Source organism: Dromaius novaehollandiae, chromosome 14, assembly GCF_036370855.1.
Source record: "Dromaius novaehollandiae isolate bDroNov1 chromosome 14, bDroNov1.hap1, whole genome shotgun sequence".
NCBI lineage: Eukaryota > Metazoa > Chordata > Aves > Casuariiformes > Dromaiidae > Dromaius > Dromaius novaehollandiae.
Window position 1 is genome coordinate 17,268,161 of NC_088111.1, and position 25,455 is coordinate 17,293,615.

At 45.9% G+C, this 25,455-nt stretch overlaps 2 protein-coding genes across 5 annotated transcripts in view; one reads left to right on the plus strand and one right to left on the minus strand.

The window, feature by feature from the left end:
* Positions 1-544: 544 nt before the first annotated feature.
* On the plus strand, positions 545-13,905 carry NAGPA (N-acetylglucosamine-1-phosphodiester alpha-N-acetylglucosaminidase). Of its 2 annotated transcripts, none has more exons than XM_064520456.1 (12): positions 545-715; positions 1,028-1,513; positions 5,809-5,948; positions 6,516-6,624; positions 6,967-7,095; positions 7,996-8,204; positions 9,438-9,485; positions 9,955-10,083; positions 11,264-11,395; positions 11,588-11,636; positions 12,248-12,483; positions 13,288-13,905. In XM_064520456.1, exons 1-11 carry the CDS (start codon positions 588-590, stop codon positions 12,456-12,458), a joined length of 1,770 nt encoding a protein of 589 aa, XP_064376526.1. In that variant the 5' UTR covers positions 545-587; the 3' UTR covers positions 12,459-12,483; positions 13,288-13,905. The 2 variants fall into 2 exon arrangements, with proteins under 2 accessions (XP_064376526.1, XP_064376525.1); XM_064520455.1 differs by having other exon boundaries at positions 546-715; positions 12,245-12,483.
* Positions 13,906-14,260: 355 nt separating this feature from the next.
* SEC14L5 (SEC14 like lipid binding 5) overlaps positions 14,261-25,455 on the minus strand; it is a 42,289-nt gene continuing 31,094 nt past the window's right edge. For all 3 annotated transcript variants that reach the window (XM_026096358.2, XM_026096359.2, XM_064520454.1), the window contains 8 exons: positions 25,056-25,144; positions 24,429-24,499; positions 23,599-23,770; positions 22,767-22,901; positions 22,271-22,408; positions 21,187-21,432; positions 20,616-20,794; positions 14,261-19,468 (listed from right to left, as the gene is read on the minus strand). In XM_026096358.2, coding sequence (XP_025952143.2) covers positions 19,363-19,468; positions 20,616-20,794; positions 21,187-21,432; positions 22,271-22,408; positions 22,767-22,901; positions 23,599-23,770; positions 24,429-24,499; positions 25,056-25,144 — 1,136 coding nt within the window. In that variant the 3' untranslated portion in view covers positions 14,261-19,362. The remainder of the gene's footprint in view (positions 19,469-20,615; positions 20,795-21,186; positions 21,433-22,270; positions 22,409-22,766; positions 22,902-23,598; positions 23,771-24,428; positions 24,500-25,055; positions 25,145-25,455) is intronic.

A 25,455-nucleotide genomic window follows, 5' to 3' on the forward strand; every position in this document is an offset into this window, starting at 1 on the left:
ATGTCAGAAATCTGTGGCAGCAGCCGGCCTGCAGGGGCAACAGGGCCGGGATTTTATTGTCGGCCGCGTGAGCCAGGGAGCAGACGGCACTCCTGAGAGATCCATTTCATTTACAGCATAAAAAATTCAGGACATTTTATTTCCAACGTAATGACATGCTGGCGGCATTTCCCTCAGCGACAGGCACAGTGCAGAGCGGTGAAGCACTGAAACGAGCTCCGCAGAGGGCCCTGGCATCGCTTTGGAAAGCAGTCCCCAACCCTGGAGGCCGGTGGTAAAAGAGGGTCCTGCGTGGGCCCAGAGGCGCCCGCGGGCACCCTGCCCCGGGGCCGCCCGGCGCCGCATCCCTCCTGCCCCTGCTGGGGCCCCTGCCGGCGCCACCGGGCGCGTCCTGCCCCTGCGGGGCCGCCACCGCCTGTCCTGAGGGAACGAACCAAGGCGGGACGCGGCCCGAGCTATCCCTCCCCCCGCCCCGAGCCGCCGGCCGCGGGTAACGGCTGTAACCGCCGCAGGTAACGGCTGTAACGGCACCGGGCGGCAGAGGGCGCGCTGCGCCGCGGCCGCGCGCCACGTGAGCGCCCGCCAAGATGGCGGCGTGCGCGGCGGCGGTGGCGGCGGGGGGCGCGGCCGGGCGGCGGCGGGCGGCGGCTCCGCGGGCGGTGGTGGCCGCCGCCCTGGCGGCGCTGGGCTGGCTGCAGGCGGCGCGCGGCGCCGGGTGAGTGCGGCGAGCCCAGGCGGGGCGGCCGCGCCCCGGGCAGGGGCAGAGGCAGAGGCAGGGGCAGGGGCGCCGCGGGGAGCGGCTCCCCCGGGCTGCGCGCGGGCGGGGGAGGACGGCGCGGAGGCCGCCGCCGCCCGCCAGGTGCCTTGGCCACGTCCGAGCTTCCGCGCCGAGAAGCCGCCGGCGCCGGGCGGCCCCGCGGCCTGGGGACGGTGCCTGCCGGGCGGCGCGGCCCTGGGCGGGCACGGCCTGGTGCGCCGCGCTGCTGCGTGAGAGCTGGCACTAAGTCACCCGCTCTTCTCCTTCCAGGGATCCCTTGAACGACGATTTGTTACGGCCGTACTTCCCCTCCCGCCACGGCCCGCGGCACCACCACAGGTACGTCAGAGACTGTCAGCCCATCAAGCACGGCAACATGACGTACGAGTCCTGGCCCGGCGACGAGAGGACAGATGTTCCCGTGGCTACTACACGAACGTTTGTTTCTTACGTCCCCGCTGCGGGTGAGAATCGCAAAGTGGTCTACGGCCACTTCACTTTTGTGAGAAACCCCCTGAGAACTGTCTCTGTGTTAGAGCCCGGTGGCACAGGAGGCTGCCAAGCTCACCGCAGAGTCCCCGTGGAAGAGACCGCACAGCTTGGGAAGTGTCTGGTGGCCCAAAATGGCGGGTACTTTGACATGGGAACGGGGGAGTGTCTTGGGAACGTTGTGAGTGATGGAAGGCTGGTGAGAAATGCCAGAGGCCTGCAAAACGCTCAGTTCGGCATCCGGAAGGATGGCACCATGGTGTTCGGGTAAGAACGTGGGTAGCGTTTTGAGAGTGCTCTTCTCCCTCTCTGAAGACTAGTAGGAATCTCTAAGGCAGGAAGCACTGCCTCCATGGCCTCTCCTGGTTAGAGCACCAGGATGGCTTAATCTTTTAAATTAGAGATGTCCTACCTGAAACCCATTGAGGTATTTCTCTGCCTTTTGGCTTTCTTTCCTGGGATGAAAATAAGCTAGATAAATTACTCTGATCCTCTCTAGATACTTAGGCTCCTGGTTCTCCTTCCCCACCATGCTGCAGCTATGCTTGATTGTGGTTGAAGGGGGAGAGGTGTCTGTCCTGCCCCACAGAGAAAAGAAGCAGAGAAGGGACTAAACAGCTGCTCTGGCTACAGCACAGAATCACCAAGGTTGGAAGGAACCTCTGGATGTCTGCAGTCCACCCTTCCTGCTCAGAGTCCCTGCTCCAGAGCTCAGGGCCAACTGGAGCAGGGTGCTCAGGCCCTTGTCCAGTCAGGTTTTGAGCATCTCCAAGGATGGAGGCTCCACAACCTCTCTGTACAACCTGTTCCAATGTTTGACCACCCCCACAGTAAATTTTTTTTTTTTATTTTTATTTTAAAGTAGAAATCCAGACATCTCCTGAATTGCTTGTGCCCCACTGTGTTGCCCTTCTAGCAGATATCAGAGTGGTTAAAATCCCCCTTGAGTACCAGGGCCTGTGAGCGTGAAGCTTCTTCCAGTTGTTTGGAGAAGGCTTGATCTACTACTTCCTGATCAGGTGGTCTCTGGCAGATACCCACCAGCCCGCATTGGTCTGCCCTCTGTTCCTAACCTGCAAGGTCTCCACTGGCTTATCTGTCCCAAAGCAGAACTCCATGGATTCCCAACTACTTCTCCATGTAAAGGGCAGCCTCTATCCTTCCCAAAGAGCCTGTATCCATCCATTGCAGCAGCCCCGTCGTATGAGCTATCCCACCACATCTACATGATCCCAGTGAGGTCGTAGCCCTGCAACTGCACACAGACCTTTAATTCAGGCTGTTGGCTACCCATGCTGTGTGTTACTGTACAGGCACTTCAGATAGGCACCTACTCACGCTGATTTCCCAGTGAGAGCTTCCCCCGTAAGTTCTCTCAGCACTTCCTTGTTTGCTACATATGCTTGAGGCAGCCCCCCTTCTGCCCACTTTCTTTTTTGGAGGGGGCAGGGGAAAGCAGGCAGATTTCAAGGTCTCTTGTCAACATTACCCTGCAGCCTTTGCTTGCCAACCCGGTCTACCACTTCCATGCTTGACTGTGGGCCATCATCCCCCTACCCTGTCATTCCAAGTTTAGAGCTGCCCTCACCAAGTTGGCCAGCCTGTTTTCAAAGATACTTTTGCCTCACTTAATCAAATGGATGCCATCTCTCCCCATCAGCCCTCAGGAAGGGTCCCATGGTTGCAAAAGCCAATTTTCTGTTGTCAACACCAGCTGCACAATCAGGTATTGACCCACAGGATCCATCCGCTACTCCTCAAGCGCTTCCCCCTCACCATCAGGACTGAGGAAAAATCTACCTGGCCCGCCATGCCCTTGCCTATAGCCCCCCGAGTCATGTGACTACTGTTGATATGCTGCAGGTCTCCCCTGGCAGTATGGTTGGTATTCACATGGAGAAGCAGCAGGGGGTAACAGCCTGAGGGCTGGAAAAGCCTCAGCAGTGTCTCTACAACATCCTCAGTCTGAGCTCCAGCAAGCAGCAAACCTGCCTGCACAGGTAGCATATGGGGGGCCTGTGTCCCTCGCAGCAGGGAGTCTCCACAATCACTCACCACTTCCTCTGGTGCTGCTGCATGGTTCAGGCTCAGCTGGTGCAGATGCTTCCTTTGACAGAGCTTCCAGCCCCTTGGAGGCTTCCAGGGCACTGAACTTACTCTAGGGGCAGATCTTCAGGTGGAGGAAGAGCTGCTCTCCTGGTGCCAGAACTCTCAATCTTGCAGCCTTCATCAGCACCGGAGCTTCCATTTGTCACTGGAGTGAACGGAGATTCTCGCTGCTCCTCCTGGGCAGCTTGAGGTTCAGGCTCTTGTTTCTGGAGGGTATCAGAGAAGATCTTTTAATCTTTCTCATCATCCCTGCTACTGTACAGTCCACTGACCTCTTCCTGTAGCTCCCTATCTGGAAAAAGAGCTCCTTAACCAACACACACAAGGACACCGTTTCTCTTGGTCCTAGCGTTAGCGAGAGGCACACCAGGTATTTCTGCAGCCTGAGGACTGAAGAACTACATCCTCCCTCTGGAGTCTGGTCTGAGTTGAAGCCTCTGGTGTGCCAGGGATAGTTGCTCTATCAGTGTTGGAGACTGCACCCTGTAATGTGTCACCACCACTGACCACACAGACCCAGACTGGCCTCAGCAGAGTTTCTGGCTCCCTGCTGCACAAGCTGCAGCATGTGTCAGCTGCTTCTGGGAGCTGTGCTCTGGGTCTGGCAGTTATATAGGCCTCTCCCTAGCACCAGCTGAAAGGATGCTTGACACTTCCTTAATTAGGAGGCAGCTGGAGACAAAAGCTCAGAGCACCCTTTGATCGGGATTAGCTGACACAGCTCATTTGAGACTGTTTGAGCTTGCTAGAAATAAAAGTTTCCTTTAGCTGTCCTTTCCCTGAAGTTCCTAGAAGGGTTCCCAGAAGTCCTCTGATGCTCGCATAAGTTGCTCCCAGATTTAGAAGCAGGGCTGGGAAACAGCTGCACAAACTGCTGTGTCTGTTGGCTGCTCCCATTAGCTGCATTCTTCCTGCTTCTGTGAGTCTGTTCCCACCTGCCTGCAGACCTCAGCAGGGCACAGGGAAACATCCCTGTAGAGCCAAACTGACTGTAGAGTGCAGGCTTAAGCACCACTGCTTTAACTTACTTGGTAGAGGGACTACTGGCAGAGCTGGTGACATTTCCACCTTAGTGAGGAGGCTTTTGCATCAGGGACCAACAGCAAGCACAAGGTCACTGCTGAGTCTTTAATCCCAGCTCTTCCCTGACTCCCTCCTGCTATTGCAGGATGTCCCCTGTTAATGGAGCTGGCTCCAGGTCATTGTGGCTTTTGAAACATGACAACAAAAATAGTTTTGATGTAGGCAACTGAAATTGTCAAGATGGCTGAGGAAGTAGTGCACGCTTGAGTCTTTCGCTCTACGTAATGATCAGCACAACAGCGTACTAGGGCACATTGTTACCCAAAGCTTAGGAAAGACACTGCCTCTGCCACCTAGATTGGGAATAAATAGTTGAAAGATTTAAAAGCTGCCAATCAAATTAGTCCATGCTCAAACTGTTGTGCCATTTGATCAATTTTCAGCTGTGCTCATTTTGTCTTTGTGTTCGCATCTGATGTTTGCAGGGATTTCTTTTTGCATGTTTTCCATTCATGTATTTTCAATTATGCTTTTGTACAAAGTGGTGTGATTTGTTCAGCTGCACTCACGTAAAGTAAAAAACTAGAAGCTGAGCTTCTGATCCCACAAGATGTGCAGTGCATATAGAGCAACCAGTTAAAACCACAAAAAAAAAATACATTTGCAGAGCTCACAGTGGAAGCACAGCTGTTCAGCCCCAACCTTTGCCGCTGTCCTCTTCTGTCTGTTGCAAACATCACTTAGCATCTGGTTATAATGAGGCAGATGTTGCTCAGCAGCCTAATTCCTGAGATAAGAATATCCCTAGAGAAACATTCCACAGTGACATACGACCCTTGTCATGGAGATGGTAGCTCAACAGTCCTTCATTACTGTCTAACAGTAAAAGAGGGAAAAGGGAAGAGTAGAGGATAACTCTTTGCCGGACAGAGGGGAGCAGCATCTGGCATTGTCTTCCCCTCAGGGAAGCTGTGGGGCGTCTGGATGCTGTTACTGAAAACCCTTTCAAAAGCTGTTTGGTGTCACTATTTTGAAGAATTGAAGCCAACTAACAGCAAGATGTTGAAGCTGCTTACACAGGTCCTTGTGTGTTTGGCAACAGCTCTGCCCTCATGTTTTGCCAAGTGCTTTTTGCCCTTAGTATCCTGGCTCAGGTCCACCGGCAGCATCACTGGCAGGAGCTGTTTCATGCACAGTGGTCTGGGACAGTCATTAACAGTGGTTTTGTACAGACTTGCTGGGAGCAGAGTCCAGTCTGACTGCTGAAGCGATGTTCTGCACTGCTTGGCCTATATTTTTGGATGTTGCTAGCATTCATTCAGCTGTCTTTTCCCCTTCTCCCCACTTCTAGAGTCTGTTGGCAGCAGAAGAGGCTTTAACATGACATTGCCGTGGCTGTGAGTAACCCCTCCTACTCTCTCTTTCCCTAGTTACCTGTCTGAGGAAGATGTCTTGGATCAAGTGAACCCTTTTGTGCAGCTTGTGAGCGGGGTAGTTTGGCTCTTGAGAGATAGGGAAGTGTACATCAATCAGAGTCGAATGGCTGAGTGTGATGAAACTCAAACCACAGGTAAATATTGCAAAGCCCAGCTTCAGTCTGGGTATAGATTCCCCTTGTGGTAAGGCTGTTGGCAGGCAGGGGCAGCTTTAGAAGCTATGTTGTCTAGTTGCAGTGCTTGCTGCTCACTTAACAGGTCCAGATTTCTTCCATGCTACTTCATTACCCTGAGTCAGTGGCAAGTGCGGTACAAGCAGTGGGTTACCTGCAAGACCAGGCAGCACTTGCCTGTTCAGCATCATTGAACAGAATTTGCTAACAGCTGTAAAAGGTCTTAGCTTGACCGGTGTTCGTGCTTGCCCAGGGAAACTCAAAAGCAGATACCTCTTGCAAGGGTTTAGAGCTGAAGGCTTCTGAATCCTCTTCCTTTCTCCCTGTGCCAGCCAAAATCTTAACAAGAGCGCTTCTGGAAATCTTATTCCTAGATGGGCTTGGATGGGCAAGAGGAAGCTGGGCTCTGTTCTCATTGTGCTTCAGTTTAGCTGAGCCTCTTGCTGGGAGCTGTTTTACAGGCAGATGTGTCTAATCAGCCAGTTCTCTCACCCAGCTAGTGTGCAAATTATTTCCTCTTATACGTAGGAACCTTTGACAAGTTCATCAATGTGATATCAGCCAGGACTGCTGTCGGACATGACAGCGAGGGGCATCTGGTGTTGGTTCATGTGGATGGACAGACAGAATCCAGAGGGTAAGGCCAGAGCTGAGGTAAGGCCTTGGGGGTACAAGACCAGTCTTTAAATTCTGTCACTGGAATTGAAGGGACTGTGCTGCTGCTGCCAGTAATGAGCTCAGGGAATCTCTGCTTTAGAACATAAAAGATAAATTGAAGGCACTGCTTGACAGTTTATGGTGCCAGAGAAGCCTAGGCAGCCTCCAGAGGGTCCTCCAGAGGGTGGGTTGGCCTGCCTGGGATGGGAAGACTTCTCCCCTTCCATTGAGGAGGGGGACCAAGCTTCTAATACAGCAGTTTCCCTGAAGTCAAAAAGCATGAATGCAAGTCTGTACAGTCAACAACTATTTGCTTTTGCAGGCTTAACCTCTGGGAAATGGCTGACTTTTTGAAGCAGCAAGGAATCATCAATGCTATCAACCTGGATGGTGGAGGCTCTGCAACACTTGTCTTAAATGGGACCCTTGCAAGCTACCCATCAGAGCACTGGTAGGTGCTGGCTGCACATGCCCAGGGCTGAAAAAGTAACTATGCAGCTCCTGTTAGTGTGCAGAGCTCAGTCCCACCCCTCTGGTCCCCAGGGAGTCAGTGGTCATTGCTAGGAGTATGCAACATACAAGCAAGTGACCGGTTTTCAGAGTGAATGGCTCTAAACTTTATAGTGACTTAGTGACTACCTGTTTTTTCACTTAGTAATCTGGTATTAAGCTCAGCTGTTTTCAGACATGCAGCAAAGCTGTGTGGCATAACTGAGTGGCCTGATGTGGGAATCAGATATCAAAGCAGCTCTTAGACTGGGAGATTCAGTTGCATAGTCGCAGGACTTGGCTGAGACCTGTCAACAGTTTATTCATGGAAGAGAAACACTGACTTGCAGACCCTTCCCTGGCTAGCCCAGCTATCCTTTTCTCACTCATGCCACAGTCAGGAGAGCTAAAGAATACTTTACTTGAAATTTAGGTTTTTAGTTGTTTCTGCCGGTAAACAAAGAGTGATTTAAAGTTCAGTTTCTAATCTGACAGTTGAAGGCCAAATGTTACTATTATCTTAATGAAGTCACTTACATCAAAGCAAAGGGTAGTTGAGTGAAGGTGCATTAAATGCCACAGTTAGGGGAGGACAGTAGCAGGCCCTGCTTTAACAGAGATTTTGCTTTCATGTTGCTTTCTGTAATTTTGTGTCTGAAATGACTCCTGTCCAATAGGACTCAACATTTTGTTACAGATGGAAAAATGTAAACATAAAGCTAGATTTGAGTCAGTGTTCTAATTTTCTTATTTGCCAATTTGAATTTGGGTGAAAGTTTGTGGATTATATTAACTGGTTTCACATAGGGCCAGGAACAGCAAAGTGCTAACACTCCTTGTGGTACCCATCTTGTGTCCCCAGCTCCTTTGACAACATGTGGCGTTGCCCTCGAAGCATCTCAACGATTATGTGTATTCATGAGCCAGCCTGCGAGCCTGCAGACTGCAGTGGTCACGGGGTCTGCGTGCAAGGGAGGTGCAACTGTACTGGGGACTTCTGGAGAGGCCCTGCCTGTGACATCTTGGACTGCGGCCCTTCCAACTGCAGCCTGCATGGCGTCTGCACTGACTGTAAGTCACTTTGGTGTGCAGAGAAGGCCTCTGACGAGGAGACCCTTGTGCATAGCACTAAGGGAAGCATGGACCTGGGGGCTACATACCTGGGAGTATATTGCTTACCTTAGCAGAGCAGTCAAGCATGTTGTTACACATGAGCAGCAGTTGCCACCCTCAGCTTGCTCCCTGGGGCATCACGGTGTTTCTCAATGCACAGAAGCAGCAGCTTGTGTCCAGGAAGTCCTTTACCCACCCTGGTTTGAAAGATTGTAGCTGCTGCTTCTCCCTCACAGGGATTAGCCCCAGCTGCAGCTGCTTCCTCCACTGCAGGGAACAGCATGTGGGGGAGGGGGGTGGGGGGTGGCCAGCCTTTTAGAGCTGCAGGTGGTGATGCTCCAGCCAACCCGGCTCCTGACTCTGCAGGCCAGCTGGGGCTGTTTGCCTCAATCCTGGTCTTGCCTGCTGGGTGTATGGAGCTATGCCCCCCGCTTTGCTCTGCCATCGGAGGCAGCAGTGGAGATTGTCAGAACGTGGTGCCTTTAGGAGATGGCAGCAGTGCCAGGTTGGGGCTCAGATCTGGAATCTAGACCTGTAACAGGACTTCACTTCAGACTTTATGCCTCAGTTTCCCTTTCTGCCCCTGGGGTCATGTGCCTCGTTTTCTTTGTAAATCTGCTGATAAGAAGGGCAAAGTGTTATGCTGTGTGATAAATAAAGCAGCTGAGTTCTACCCCTGCCTTTACTGCTCCTTCTCTTCCATGTTCAGCTATCCTGCTTCACTGCCTCATGATTTTTACAAGTATATGATTGCTGTTCTGTAAACTTGTCTTGCATCCAGGGGCTGCTGTGATATACTATCCCCAGCTTCTGCTCTTTGTGTCCCTGCTTAATCATGTTTTTGTGTTTCTTTGCTAACTCCCTGATTCAACTCACAACCAAGTTTGCACCAGTGACATGACTAGGTAGAGCTCGGTGGGATGCAGGTGTTGCCAATAGTTGAATCACAGTTAATGTCTTGAACCCCAGTCAGCAGGAAGCATCACAGAAACTGGTGTGTTTTGCTGCTATAACGGGTGGGTGTTTGCATCCAACCTGTTTGTGAGTTCAGGATTCCTCTTCTATGGGCTCTCTGGCAGAAGCAGCCTGATCTCAAGAGAAGAGGGCACCCCAGGAAGCTTCTAATTTTAAGTTACTGCTGTCTCTAAGCCTTTCTCTCTTGCTAATATCTGTTTGTGTGTATTTGCACAGCTGGATGCCTGTGTGATGCTGGCTGGACTGGCAGCAACTGCAGTGAAGGTAATGCTGACTTCCACTCTACTCTGATTCTTCAAAGCTGCCAAGAGGATAGTCTGAACCACTTTCTGGGGGACAGCTGCCTGCAGTGGTGGGAAAGTGCCCCTAATCTCCCACGAGGGAGCAGTGAGGGGAAAGGCTGCACAGGGAAAGGCTGCCCTTTTTTTTTTTTTTTTTTTCCTTCCCCTCAGAGAGAGTTTAATTGCACCCTAAGAGTCTCACAATTGTCTTGGTGCTAAGCACTTTAATTTAAGCCTTTGCAAATTGCCCCTTTTCTGCTGCATGGAATTGTGGTCCCCAGGTGAGGCGTTGCTGCTCATTCAAGGCACAGGCTGCTGCTTTTCTCTGAGCAGCCACTCAACACCCTGTGGCAGCAAACACTCATTGGGTGTTAGCGTGGGGCAAGACTGCTTGCGTTTGTGCATAGCAACTGTACAAGGGCCCTGATGAGATCTGTGCTTGTCTCTTGCAGCTTGTGCTAGTGGTTTCTATGGGGATGCTTGCACCCAAAAGTGCCTGTGCCAGAATGGTGCCCTGTGTGACCCCGTGCATGGTGCCTGCTCCTGCCCGGCTGGGTACTACGGCACCAGCTGTGAGCAAGGTAAGGGCAGCTCCGTACAACAGTCAGGGCCGAGAGGAGGCTTTTGTGTCATGTTTGAGGCACCTCGCTTAGGCAAAGGAAGCATGAGGTCTGCCTAACAGGCTCAGGCCTAGGCTTTGCAGCTGTAGCATAACCTGCTGATTTTTACCTCTTAAGGCCTTGCCTGTCCTACCCAAATCAGATTAAAAAAATAAACAGCAGAGAGGAGAATTTTTCTTCATTATTGGAAAATTTTGGGTCTCTGTCCAAAAGAGACAAGTTGCTTTCCCAAAGCTTGCAACCCAAAGAACTTGAATAGCTTGAACCTGACAGTGTCACTCCAGTCTGCACCTATAGCCCAGGCTTAAGGTGGTCTAAGTCAGTGATGTGAAAGGCTCCAGAGGGCCATTTTGGTTTGTGCTCTTTGAACTCCAGCTTTACAAGTGCTAGAAGTAATAGAAGCAGTAATGTTTTTATCTGCGTAGCCACTCCAGCTTTTTTGAATTATTTCAGGCTCGTGTGAATCTGACTGAACAGCCTGCTCTGGTGACAGCATGAATTAATTACAGCATGGGTGTAAATTCTGTGTGTGTATGGTTAATTTAGCAATGCTTTGTCCTCAGCCTAGCAACACCCAGCTAGTTTAATCCCTGATGTTACAAAACCTTCTCCTTGAAGCAAATGAAATGATAACAGATAACTTACAGCTTCATACTTCCAGGGCTGAAGGAGAAAGCTGTGTGGGGAGGCAGAATGCCTTCGTCAGGCTGCAGTGAACCTGGTGCTTGGCGAATGGAAATCTGACTGCTAAGCACGCCTGACAAGTCTGCTGGGTGCTCTTGCCCAAACCCGAGTACCTGTTTCCCTCTAGGGCTTAGCTGATGCACAGATGCCCCCTACCTTTTGCCTGAGCCAAACAGCAACACCATAGCTCAGGTGTGGCAGGGAGATAAATGCACCAAATGCAACAAGGCCAGACACTGCTGTAGCGATAGAAGCAATCTGAATACCTCAGATCTATGTGAGGTTTGAGCCCCTCCTAAAGCTCTAAATGTGCCTGTCATTTCTGGCACTTCACTGATGCAGTTGATAAAACTGGTTGAGTTGGGGACAGGGGAAGGTCCAGAGTGATGGCTTAGGTAGATTCAAAGTACATGGAACTTACAAAATGATTGACTTTTGTTTTTAATCAATTCCCTAGCATGCCCCATGGGCTGGTATGGGCTAAACTGCCAGAAACTATGTGCATGTGAACACATGTGTCCCTGTGACCGAGTGACAGGCAGCTGTAACATCACCTATGAATTGGCAATACAGGACCAGTTAAACAAAGGTACCACTGATTACCTTGGCTTTTTTTTTTTCTTTTTTTCATTTGTTTTGTTTTTAGAGATCATCGGAAGAGCTTTACTGCATCATATTTTGTTTGTTATCTGCTTTGAGTTGCTGTCACCTTACCTAAGGTTGTTCTGTTTCAGTGAAATTTTACCTCCCTCACCTTCTTCTTCCCTCTCTTGTTTTCCAGCTGGGCGATGTCTGGCTTCCCGGAGCAAAGATAAATTCTCTCTGTCAGAGTAAGTGTGTAATACTGGTCATCTCTGACCAGTATCTGACACACACACAGAACCTGCCCTCACTTGTTCACACCACAGCATGTGTGTTCTGATTTCATTGTATGATGGGAAGGGGGAGGATATGGAAGGCAAAGTGGTAAAAGCCTAATTGTAAGACAAGGGCTAAGCTGAAGCCACCATCAGTGCCTGAGTTCACACACTGAGCCTAGCACTCAAGAGTTGTTGCACTTAGACGTCTAAGAGCCACCTTTCCTCTTCAGCTGATGCACTGTACATCCAGCAAGGGACAGGGTGCTTGAGGAAAGTAACTGGGATCTTGCACCCTGCAATAGCTCCAGAGCACAGCTGCTGTAGAACTGGCGAAGCTGCAATCTCTCTGCAGGCACAGCCGTTCACTTGCTAGGGAAGTGGAAAGCTAAAAACATCCATTTGAAACAAACGGAACCCTTTCAAAGCATGTTCTCATGTGCCTGAGAGCAGAACCACAAGCTTGTGATGACAGAAGTACAAACCTTGAGAAATTGTTTGCACATTGGGAACATCTGAAAGCAGATAGAGAGATGTTACTTATGTAGGGTTTTTTTTTTTTTTTTTTTTCTGTCTGATAGAAGAACCTGGATCGCCATAACCATCATGTTGACTCTGCTTCTTGCAATTAGTGCTCTGGGAAACATAGGCCTTTTTCTCAAAGCAAGATCAGAGAGGCAACATGGAAGTGGGGACTACCTCTACCACCCCCTGAGGGAGATGAACGGAGAAGCCAGTCATACCTCTGCCTGTGAGGCAGAAGATGCTCAGGACCAGAGTCAGGCACTCCTTTAAGGTCATGGCTGGAAAGAAACATAAGGTATTTAGTCTGCCCTTGCTATTGCCTATGGGGGCTACTTAGACCTAGAGTACAAAACTGCTGACAAACGCAAAAGCAGCAGCAAGATATTAGCTCAGACAACTTCCTTGCTTCTTGCTCTGCCCCACTCACAATGTGGTTAGCTTCCCTCCCTTCTCAGCTGCTCTGGTTGGGCCATCAAGGGGTGCAGTGCCATGCAGCCAGCTTCCACACACACACAGCCTGGTGTTACCCATCATACATGTGGATGAGAGGTCTACAGCTGCAGCAGGGAAGGAAATGGGCTGGTTCCCTGCAATATTTGAGGAAGACAGCTGATAAATGTAAGCCATAAGTACTTCAGAAAGGTCTCTTTTCACCTGAAGAATGGATAAGTATTTTTAAAGATGTGGACAAAAAAACCTGCATGTTGTCCTAGCATAAACAAGATTTAAGGAAGCTGGTTTAAGGATTTTGCAGTCTACAACTGGCTGCCCTTCCCTGATAAGCTAAGATTTTGTCATTAAAAAACTGATAAAATAGTTTTAAAATGTTGAAACATGCAGCACACAATGAAGCCACAACATACCTCATTCCGTCCACAGCAGCAGGCTCAAAGGCTGACACACAGTGTTGTGGCTTTCTTGCACTGCACTTTCTTCACTTAGCCTGTGTTGACTGCAGGGAAAGAGTGTTTTCTTACTGCATTCCTAGTCCTAGAATTACTAACAAACAGGCCCTGCATCTTTGATGGGTTCTTATAGCAAAATGAAAAACCATGTGCCAGTTCAAAGAATTAATTCTTGCATTCTCTCTCTCTGGAAGCCTGTGTGCTCTGCTCAGCCGTGTGACCGACCTGCCACTGAGGGACCAGAACCCGTGTTGTCCCCATCTGGAGAATGGGAGAGCACAGCAGCCCAGTGTGGCCAGCATGACACAGCCCCATCCCAGCATGGTCATCGCATGCTTTACCACCTCCAGGCTGTCCGCAGCAAACAGCACAGTCTTCACAGCAATGAGCAGCAGCTGCTGCAGAAACTGCCCCTCCCTCCTCAGAGATGAAGGCTGCCACTGGGGAGCTGGGGCCACGTTCAGCCAGTTTTTCAAGCAACCCAAGGTACAGAACATCTCAGCTGGGAATCAGCCATTTTTGCTAGAATACATTCTTGCACAATACATTCAAAAATACATATTTAAGTTTGCTTCCTTGTGAAGAAAACTAGCGTTTAATATGCTACTTTAGTGCTGCAAATTAGTTTTTTTAAAGCCTATCTGAGCCTGAATATTAAAATGTTGTATGCACTCTATTTTTATCTCTTCAAGCAATGGATATGTAATTTTTGTGCCATAGTTGGCATCAAATCAAGCTGTACACTGAAGATTCTATTTTTTTATTATTTACAGAAGACTCTTTGAAACTTGAATAAACTCAGTTAGTATTAACTGCCTGAAAATTGAATTCTTAATAAATATTAATGTGGACAGGATGAAATAATCCTTTCCCAGTTAAGCCCAGTTGGCCATTTGAACCCACCATTCCCTTTCATTTTAAAGAACAAGCTGTGTTGCAGCATGATGAGTACCAGCCTACTTGGTGGTGTAAAAATAAACAAAGAATGCTGGTTCTACACAAAAATAACAGTTAAAGTCCTCCTTGTTTTTTAAGAGTAGAAATAACTGGATACAAACAAGACTTACCTCAGTTTCCATGGGTACTTAAATAGACCAGCACAAATGCTTTAGCTTTTCAAAATTCACCACAAATTTGAACAATTCAGTTGCATCAAACAATTGGATGTGTTCTTTAGAGATGCTTTATTTCCAACATACAGAAATGTACAGCTCCTACCAGAACCTACAAATACTGTAACTAAGTACATTTTTAGCATCAGATTTGTTGTCAAGTAACACGTTACAAAGCACTTTGCATTTTGCTAGTGTGTTCTTAAAGAAGGTTTGGTCTTTTTGGCTGAGAATAATTAGGACTTCGATATATAAAAATAAAGACAGCTGCAAAGGAGAGAAATACAGTGGTTGCTAAAAATTTAATGCCCATTTAATTTATATGTACTAATAGCTTGGGAGTGGATGTTAATGTCATAAAAGACAATGCATGTCACATGATACCAATTTAGCCTTCCAAAAGAATTAATTAGGAATAGGAATCATCACAAACATGCACTGGAAGAATATTAAAAGTAATAGCATGCAGGAATCTTTGACAAATGCCTGTTGATTTTAGTCCTTAGAGCCTAATAGCTCTGTTTTTAGCTTACAGTATAAACATTTTGAATACTAAAGCAGCATGAGCTAGTCAAATGCATTTTGAAAGGGATTCCTCTGACTCTAGTATGGCTGGAGTTAGCTCCTGTGTCAATACATAACAGCTTAACACCTGAGTTGAGTAGACAGTTAGGCTCCCTTCCCACTGAGAAGTGCAACAAATGTTACAGGTTGAAAATGACTGGATTATGGCATCAAGACTTTTTGATGAATAAGCCAGGCAAGTCTTCAAAAATAATTCAGACCCTCTCTTAACACTCAAAGCCAGAACTAGAGGCTTGTACCATTTCTTATGCAGAGCTAACCAAAGAATGCAGAACTCCACATAGTATTTCAGCTACTTAATTAAAACAGGGTTTATAAATTCTTATTAAAAGATGTTTTTTCCCAAAACTCTCACTCAGAGGGAATTGACACAACCAAACTGGTCAAGGTAAGACACACAAGCCTGAAATGAGCAAGGCAGTGCCTGAAACTATGCAGTGAATGCATCTGTGCAGCCAAAGCAACTGCAGCAGCTTAGAGCTTTCTCATATAATGATACTGCAACCAGGATTGCGCTTCCCCCACAACAGCAATTACACCAGAAGCCTGAGACAAGAAGGACGTGTGTTCTTAAGTGCCTTCCTGCTGACAGTGCAAGAGTGCTTCAGGGTGCAGTTTTTCAACTTAACCCTTGGCACATGGCAAGTGGTAAAGAAGCCAGAAGTGTTCGTTTTGCATCTTTCTGAACTAGAGTCTCCCTCAGTCCTTACACAAGGCTAAGCTATTCTAAAACCTTTTTAAAAAAAGCCCTTTTCAAACCTGAAAAAACACTGAAATGTTTAGCCAAAATTACTCAGTTACAGCATTCCCAGCTTTGCCCTGAATGACAGAAGCCTAGTCTGGCATCCCTTTTCAATGCATATCCCATTTTTGAAGTGTTCCGTGTTGATCTTTCCCAGTCCTGCTGTTACAGAAGCTAGTAGATGGTGGGGTGGGGCATACCCATAGAAATTGCTAAGAATAAACATTTCAAATATGGCCATATTTAATTGTAAACAATGGCATAACACTTTGTACCTACAACATAGCGTCTTTTCTCTTAAGATCTCATATCACCTAAGAAACATTAAACATGGCAACAGCTCTTTGAGGTAGGTATTACATTTTACATATGGAATATCTGAAATGGGGAAAAGCCCTAATTTACTGAGTAGCTAATTTTTAAGTACCCAGCTAGTACCTGAACATAGCCAGAGCTCACTGACCTTATCTGAAATAACAGATGCTGGGATACTTCTAAGAAGCAGGGAGGGCCTCATTGCATCTAACTCAGCACCCAAAGCAGGAGTCTGTTCGTGAAGGTGCTGGCTTACGAGATTTACAGGGAATCACTGAACAGAATCAACAGAATCCAGAATCCCAGTCTTGCTCTCAACTCAGGAGAGGTTGATGTGAAGAAAATAACAAATGTGTCTTATTTTCTAAAGCATGCTAATACAATTTTGGGGGGAGAGGGAAGAAGGGAAGTGTTTTAAAAGAATTCTGCTTTTCTTGCATCTGCATTTCACAAAGCCAGGTTTAAAAAGCACAGTACAGCATCAGCCGTAACATCCAGGCTGTTACCCCTTTCTCCTGTTATGTTAGCATTCAGAAAAAAACAAATTAGGGAAAAAATCCATATTAAATAATTTAAATTGGTAGATAAATTAATCTAAGCAATTTTGCCTAAAATTGACTTGGGAGACATCACAGAAATTGCTCCACAAATAGATTTAAGCAGCAGTCTCCTGTGGGGCAGAAGAGTGATATTTATTATTCATCAGCACAGCTAGGTACGAAAAGGAAAGTTGTTGGTAGTCCCAAAGGACAAAAGGGAAAAGCCCACTATTGTCAGCCTACTTCCAACCTCCACCATTCTGCGACTCTGTAATATCCCAGGAGTCACCAGGATGGAGCTCTCCACAGGACGAAGCCCTTCACTGCTGTTTTTCCCCGGCTAATTCAGAAACATGGGAGAGTGTAACAAGTTCCAGATATCTCACTGACAGAGTTAAACACCTAAAACTTTTACTGGTGGGAAGAATGTGCCACATGCCACATTTTTAAATTAAAAAAAAAAATACAAGGAAATGGAAAAAGGATACTTAACCAGAGTAAACCAAGGGCAAGGCAGAAAACAGGAAGATTACCACCATGAAATACTCAAACTAAGAAGCAAGCCACAAAAAGCTGAAATCCTGAAACAGAGCAGAGAGGAGGGCCTGGTTTTGCTGTTGAGGTGTTGGAAATCAGTTTCAAACTGTGCATTGTTAGCAGTAGAGTTAATTATGGCTAAAGGCATAATACGCACAATTATTTCCAGAACAACTCTTGATTTTTCATGGCAAGGTAATAGTTTTCTTTTTCCTCATGTCAAGACTCTAATTACGCTGAAATAGTGAGACAGAAATTTCATTCATCTGAGAGAGATGGTAAAGATTAAAGGACTACTTCCCCCCCCCCCCCCAAAGGAAAAAAAACCACTTTCCTGGGGGTCTGTATAACTAAGATAACTGTTCAGCTTTCCACAATGAAAGATGCAAGCTGGGAGATTAACTTTCTTGGCTGTGTTTCTCAAAAAAAACCCACAGAAACAACTTATATAAACAACATTCTTCATCTCCTGTTGTTGCGACTATTGGGGCACTTTTTTCCTTTGTCAATGCTTGGTGCTTCAAAATCCTATCACCCTTCGTAAGACTTGGTGAGAGGGAGAAAATAACTCTTTACTTAGTAGCATGGCCATGAATACATGAATTGCTGTGCTGGATGAAGAAATCACAATTCCACCATCACCTCTGCTGTTTCCCCAGGGGCCCCTTCAGCCCAGCGCCATTTGCACTGTTCCACAGCTCTAACAGAAGGGATTGGAAACCCATTCATTTTAGACCGGGTTAGCCATGAGGTCACACCAGTCACTCAGCTGAGATAGCTCGAACAGCCATGCAGGGCAATGCCCTCATCATCCCTTCTGTTGACAGATTTGTGCAGAGTTAACCTCCAGATGGTGGAGATGAGGTCTTCACAAAGCACAGCTAGATCCTGAAGCAGACATCTGTCCATATCACAAGTCTTGCGTGTCTGCTAATTGCAAATAGTGCTTAAGAGCAGTTCAACATTTGACATCCATTTTTTTCATTTTGTTGTGACCTAGACAAAAATACACAGAACTTCTTTGCTATCTAAAGTGATAAATGGATCACTAGCACCTTTGCTACACATCTATTCTCTGACATAATCAGTGGAGATTATGGACAAACATGATCCTTGTGGTACATCTTCAAGATGCACTACCTTTTTACAACTCCTGAACTAATTTCTTACTTCTTAATACTAGGAAGCATCCTTTTAGAGTCCAAAAAGCCATTCCAGCAAGGAACTATCCCTGCCTTACCTTGCATGAAAACATGACACGCAGCCCTTATCCCCTATGCCATGTATACATACATGATACAGCCCTTTACTTAAGAACATCCAGCAATCACAAAAATTAGAACTGAAATAGAAATGCTCTTGGGATTGAAGACAATCAGTTATTCCTTTCTAAAACAAAAGTTCATCCCTTTAAAAAAGGTAATTGGATTTAATAAATAGTCATATCTTTCAAATTATAAATAAGTTAAAAATTAATTTAAAATAAGCTAGTATTTGAATAAATATGCTTCAGTAAGTGCTTAAATACACACATGCTTTTTTTTTTTTTTTAAAAAAAAAAAAGGTTTCTCTTCAAGTTAGCTCATGTTTTAAAGAAACAAATTCTATAATACTGCCATAAAACTTTGTGCCTTCAGGAAACAAAATATTGCTTTTCTTAGCCCTTTATAATTTGAATCAGTTCCCATCCACTTGAATAAGATGGGTCAGATCTACTCATTATTGCTTGTAAACCTGAGGAGAAAGGAAAAATAGTCTATCTTTAAGAAAGATTCTGCTTACTGGAGGCAGGTTCTCTGCCTATATTTTCTAGAAAACAGTTTATATTTTTGTGTCTCAGTGGGTTAAAAAAACCAAATTCCCTAATAGCATCCAGTTGGATCAGAAGAGGTTTTATGTTTGACCTGGAATTGATTTTTGAAACATGCTATATCTGTATTAAGGTATTTACAGTTTGCTTTAAGTCCCTGCTGCTGAAATGCCCACTTTACTTTCTGATGTGTAATCAGTACCCTGGGCACCGAGAAAACTAGATTAGCTTTGCTACACATGAATAATCTAGTCCTACAGATCATAACAGATAAGGCAACATCAGTCTCTTCTACCATTTGTAGGAAAAAGACTGATTGGAAAGAGCCCTTTAAACTTCAGTAATACATAGATTCATGCAAACTGATATTCATCCAAAACCATAATTTTTGAAAAAGACAACTAATAAGTAGACGCCATATAAAAATTCTAAATCTGCCATTTGAATCTTAAGTTCTTTGTTGAAAACATTTTCCAGAAGTCTCTGTGTCCAAATGGCTGCTACCTGTGGTCACATGAATGGCTGCCTCAAGGCTCAGCCCCTGCAGGCTCTTTGGTCGGGTGCACAGAGCAGCTCTAGGAGCAGCCAGGAAGCCCAGAGCAATGTTTCCAAGCGTAGCCTTGACCCTGCTATCTAGAAAGGTGGGAGCTGCTCTGGGACTGGCTGGAAGATGTCGTGGCTCCGCTGAGCTGGGAAAAGCCACTGTTGCAAGATTCCAGGCTTGACATAGATCCCCTGGGATGGGATGGAAAAAATAGGTTTGTTATTTAGGCAGCTATTTACGGATAACTGGATACATCTCATTCTGTAATGCTTTGAAAAGCATTTCATTTTTTGTCCCATCATTTTCAACTTGGTCTCTAAGAATCTCAGGATTCCTCTGTGTCATGATGAAAAAAATTATCATAACATCTTTTTTGCTAGCTACAGATATTACAATTGTCTCTTACAGTTCTTCTGGGAATGGGATACAGCTGGAACTCTCTGGGGCTGCATATACAGCCCCTGACCAGAAATGTACAGCTAAAGAGCCCTCCAAATGCTGCATAGCTCAGTGAATTAGCTGCTACAGCTAATGTGAGAACTCTGCGAGCACGGAAGTCCCACCTCCAGCATGTCCTTCCTGCCCTTAGCAAACTGGATTTGCTCTAGCTGTAACACATTTTATACAGGCAGAGCAACAGGAAATAGGTCTGAATGATTAGAGTGAGGAATTTTCTGCTGCTCTGACTCAACAGGATCTGGGCAAGTGACATTATTCTCAAGGTCAGCACCTGTCCATCTATAAGTCTGGTCTACCTAACACTTCTTCCAGCTCTTAGTAAAAGGTCTGTAAGTACTTGGAAAGTATTCAGATCACCTAATGGTTGATATGAGAAGTACTTTCTGCATTAAAGGGGGTTAGACAAATCCTGCAGAGGTTGATGTGTTTGTCTGTTCAGAAAGCACTCTAAGCCACATGACTGACATCCTTCCCAAATGCCAAACCAGTTTACAAAACAGGCCAGCTGACATTTGTAAGTTATTCCAAAAGTAACTTCTCAAACGTTCCTAAGATCAAACCTCTCATCAGCCAAAACCCTCACCACTTAGATAGCTGTAGGCAGGAACTGAAGCAGCAGTTCCACTGGTGAATATACAGCCAAGGTGTACATCCAGCCAAGGTGTAGCTGCTACAAAGGGAAAGCCTTATTACCTACACCACTCAGAGGAGAGTCTTTCTGCGAAATACCACCAAGCTTGCGTCAGTCCAACTTATTATCAATGAAACATGCATACTGTGGAGGCAATGGACATCTGGATGTTTTAAGTCTCACTCAGTCCTTTCAAATGGCTTCTCTATTGCAAGTCACATAAGAAATCACCCCAGTACCCCTCCTACCTGAAGTCCTTGGATGCAAGCACCTCATAGTAGTATATAATCTTGCACTTGTGACTGGAAACTTGCAAAGAGGCAAGGACATCATCCACGCGAGGGAGGCTAGTGCCAGAACAGGGCAGAGGGCCATGCATTTTCCACTGGAGAATGTAAAAGCCAGGCCAGCGAGTCACATGAGATCCCTGGAAGAAAAAGACAAAGAGTGCCATCAAGTGACTACCAGAAGTCTTACGAAATAGCTGAATGACTTCACAGAAATCAAAAGAAACTAGTGAACTGAATGCTTTGGGGAACATATGTTGTTCAATTTGATTTTACATGCCGGAACCAAAGCTGAAATGCTAGTAAAAAGAATTTCATTAATTTTGATTAGCTTTTTATCATGGATTATGCTGTCACTTTCCAATAGCTCAGCATAAACTAGAACTGCAGTACTAGTCACTTTCATAGGGAATCCAGAGAATATTCCCCACCAATACACGATTCCCCACCCCATCAGTTCCTTCTCCACTTCCCTCCATTTTGGAGTTTGCTAGGATTGTGAGATCAATACAAGGGTCCAAACATATCTGACCTGGATGCTCTCTCCTTCCCGACAAACCAGCGGAGATTCCACACGGCTGTAATCCACCCCAAGGACCCATGTCTTATCAATTAGCTGCATATTGTCCCCTGCAATAGAGGTACTTGGTAACGTGGCTTCTTTGTGACTAGTTTCAGGAGCTCGTTTGGAGTGAAAGAGGCTGAACACCACATCTCCCTTCAGGATGTCAAAGTCCCAAGTGATCACAGATTCCCCTTCCAAAATCTCTACAACTATCTAAAAAGGAAACAAAACAAGCACATTTTAAAAAGTCTGGTCTCCAGATAATAGCCAGCATCTTCCTCCAGCCTATACAAAGATGTTTCTCTCTACATTCTTTTAGTTAAAGTATTGGTCTTGATTCCTAAGGAGGATAGAGACTGATTCTCAGTCCCAATCTTCTATGCCAGTGGATCTGCTCAGCCATTTTTACCCTCTCCTTCTCCTGTGTCAGAGTTGCTTGTAAATCATTTGCTAGTTCTAGGAAAGCTGCAATGGAACTGAAGCAAAGCATTCCGGGCCACAGCAAAGAGCAGCTTAAGAGTGGCTAAGTACTCCAGAAGCCACTTCTGTTTTGTAAGAAGTCCAAACAGGCCAAATCAGAGCTACGCATCATTAGTGAAGCTAGTGGACTGTACTGAGATTAAAGTGCTCCTTAAAGCATCCTTTTTGGACATTCTCTTTTCTAATTACCTAAGTCAGCTTATGTACCACCTTCTTATATCACCATTACTGTCCTAGCTGCACCACTGGGAATGGAAGCAGTACTATCACAGGAGGGAAACTGAGGAAGCTTTTATTTCCTCAAAAAAGGAGGAAAACACTTCATCTTACAGAAGAACTGGTCACGCTAGAGATAAACAGGCACTGCTTCTTAAATGACCGTTCTTAACTTCCACACCCCTAGCTGTTGGCTAGCCTATCTTAGCCTTCCCAAGAAAGGCACACTATGGCTGAAACATCTAGCACTTGCATCTTGGGAGCCATTCATTGTTCCAGTCAGCCTTAACAAGCAGAACACATTGCTGATACCAGTTAAGCTCCTCCTTCAGCCATATAAAGTTCCGGTTTGTACCTCATGTGGGGCTCCTTTGAGAACACTCGCAGAATGATAGATCGTTTCTGTCCATAACCGGATGTGATCCGAGTTCTCTGGCTCTTCATCTGTTTGATAGAGTGACTTGGGAACAAGCCCACCTTCTGGGACATTACACTGGAAGAGTCAGACACAAATATGAGGAATCATACTGATCTAGTGGTAAAGTATTAAGTCATCTATTCCACGACACTGTAGATGGACACCATAAGATTTCACAGTTGGCCTAAACTTACATGAACTGCAACGATTTTCCTGACCTCTACCCTTTCTCCAGGGCAGCATCACCACTTCAAGGCAAAGCCATCAGTGGCACAAACTGTTTGTTTGTACAGCACTCAGAGCAGTGGTATCCCAGCCACAGCAGAGATGTAACTGCCTTTCAGAAGGGACTGAATGGCCAGAGGCTTTGAAAAGGACTCTAGGGAGTTTGTACATTGCAGATTCCACCCATGCTACAGGAAGGAAAACTCACCACACAGTCTCCTCCCAGGAAATCTGGGATCACATCTTTGTCCACATAGTCTACTAGCCCTCCTGGACCCTGGTAGTTATTCCCACTGTAAATCAGGAACTTCTGCCTGGTGTTCTCATTGATAAAGGGACTAACCTGAAAAGAAAAAAAGGGGCGGGGGGAGGAACAGAAGACATTGCTATGCCATCGAGTGAAGTTAGACACAGCGTTGATACCATCTTCCACGGATACTGTAGACCCTAGATTGAAAGGCCTAGTCAGCAGGAATGCAGACCAGCAGTAGTATCAAGTTTTGCGACTCTGAAGCACTTCCCCAAAGCAAGAGTGTAACATTATACCATATCTTCTCACAAGATTTTTCCACTTCATGTAAAATAAGTTAGCAGTCACCTCACCACTTAAAAACTTCACAAGGAATTTGTCAAGTATGTTCTTACGTTGCCAGAACAACGGTTAGCAGGCACCAGACAGTGCCATATTTATTACTTCTCTTCAGTGCCCTTCAGCATGAGCTTTAAAAATATTTTTGTCTGTTCCCATTAACATGAAAAGCTATCATGTTTGGGCTACTTCTGAAGATTTACATGAAGATTTACAGCTTAGATTCCACATTTTGCTCTGCTCTAGTAGAGTGACGGTGATGAGAATCAAACACATTGTCTGCTTTATAGCAATGCTGTGGCCCTTCAGGAGTTCAGTCACATATTACCAGGAAGTTTCCCCCCCCCGCCCCATAAGTCTTCACATAAGCAGAACTTGCAATGACTGGGTGGTTTTAGCTATCTGTACACACACAAGTGCTTACAATCCCTGCAGTCCCAATTTCACCCACCAGTGTCCAGAGTACAGGAAAAACCCTGGGGGCTCGCACTATCAGTAGTCTCCCCAGGGTTTCAGGGTAGTTGTCCTCAACAACCTCGATTATCCGAAGCAGGGCCTTAACCCCAGGACGCCAGAGGTGCCGCATATTCAAACCTTCCAAGTCCACCAGACATGTCCAGGATCTAAAACAAACACAGAAAAGGTACTTGTCAGAACTTTATTGCATAGTGACAGCTTGGTTTATCATCCATGAAACACTCATGTCAGTAAAACCACAAACTGCACAAGAATCTAATTCAATGAGGTAAACCAGCAGTTCCAATACAACAAAAAGCAGATCTCCACTCAAGCAGCAACCTTTTGGTAGACTGGATCCAAAAGCATGAAATGGACAAGACGAGAAAATGTCATCAGTGTGAAAGAGGATGAAGATATGCAGGCCCATTGCTAAAAATAACGAAAAAGTGCATTTCGAAGACTGCATTTTAAGATGAAAATGGAGTCTGGCAGGCAGTTCCTTGTATTAAAAGGAGAATTTTAAGGACCTGGATTAAAATCACCAAGATAACAAGGTTAAATTCCCTTGGAGGGGGACAGAAAAAGATGTACAATGTAAGGAAGAGCCAATACTTGCTTGCATATGAAACTGTCAAATTAATTTGCATTTAATTCCACTACATATGGTACCACAAGCCCAGGCTGGAACAGTCCGTAAGAGACATACGCAACACTGCTGTCTGCAGTTTAACCCTAAGAACATCTTTAAAACCTTCATGGAAACATTACTGCCATCATTTCAGTTATATTCTGTAAGGATACAAGAAAACTAGCTATACTAACGTGATGGGACGGCCAAAGAGGTTGGTATTTTCCTCACATCTCTTTTGTCCTTCTTCATTAATTGACAGAACCTGAAATTAAAGACAGTATAGACTGGGATTAGCCTGAACATGACTGAGGAATCAAGAGGACCTAGAAATCTTCCATCAAAGAATACAGAATTCAGAGATATACCAGTTTGAGAACTCTCAGTATGCAAAACAGAATAAGATTCTGTGCAAAAAAGGCTGCTTTGCTGAAAAATAAGTTCTGCTGAACATGCAAGCTACAGATACAGAAAATTTAAGATGAAATGTAAGAGTCTCAAGCTGAGTGTTATTAGCTAAGCTGTATGCAAGGGCCATGGAAAGCTCATAGTTGAGCTGCAAATTATCAGAAAACATCCTTCTGGCCCATTTATACCATTACAACATCTCACTCCAAATTCTCCCTCTGCAGGAAAGCAGAGAAGCTATGCCATGCCAAAGGCACTAAGCCAAAGCTGTAACTTAGAACTGCCAGCCATGAAACCCAGCAATTATTTCTTTGTGCATCAGGCAGGTAGATTCCTGCTGCACTATAACAAGTACTTCTAAGTTTCCCAAGGGAAGTATAGTTCCTCAGCTGAGAAATGAAGGCAGATCTTACATGTCGGAGCAGAGATTCTTCTCCCAGGGCTTTCACCAAACCTTTCGTGTCCATCTGGCCAAGACGAAGGATATAGAGTGGTCGTCCATCTTTAAAACAAAAATAAGGGTTTAAAAGCAAAATAACTGAACTTGAAATACTCAGAGAGGGAAAGATCTTCAGTGAATTTGGAACTGAGAATGTAGAGAAGTATGCAGATGGATTACCACAGCCTCAGGTTCGTGTGACTGATGATATGCTGTATACCCATGAAAGATGCAGTTTAGAGGAGTAATCGCAGAGGGTTGCTAGGAGTGTTGCCTAGTCAGAGAGCGTACCAAGTGATAGGACATTGTTTGCTCTTTGGTGGTCTCAGTTAGTGAGGCAAAGGTAATAGCAACATAACCAGATTGTCTGGAAA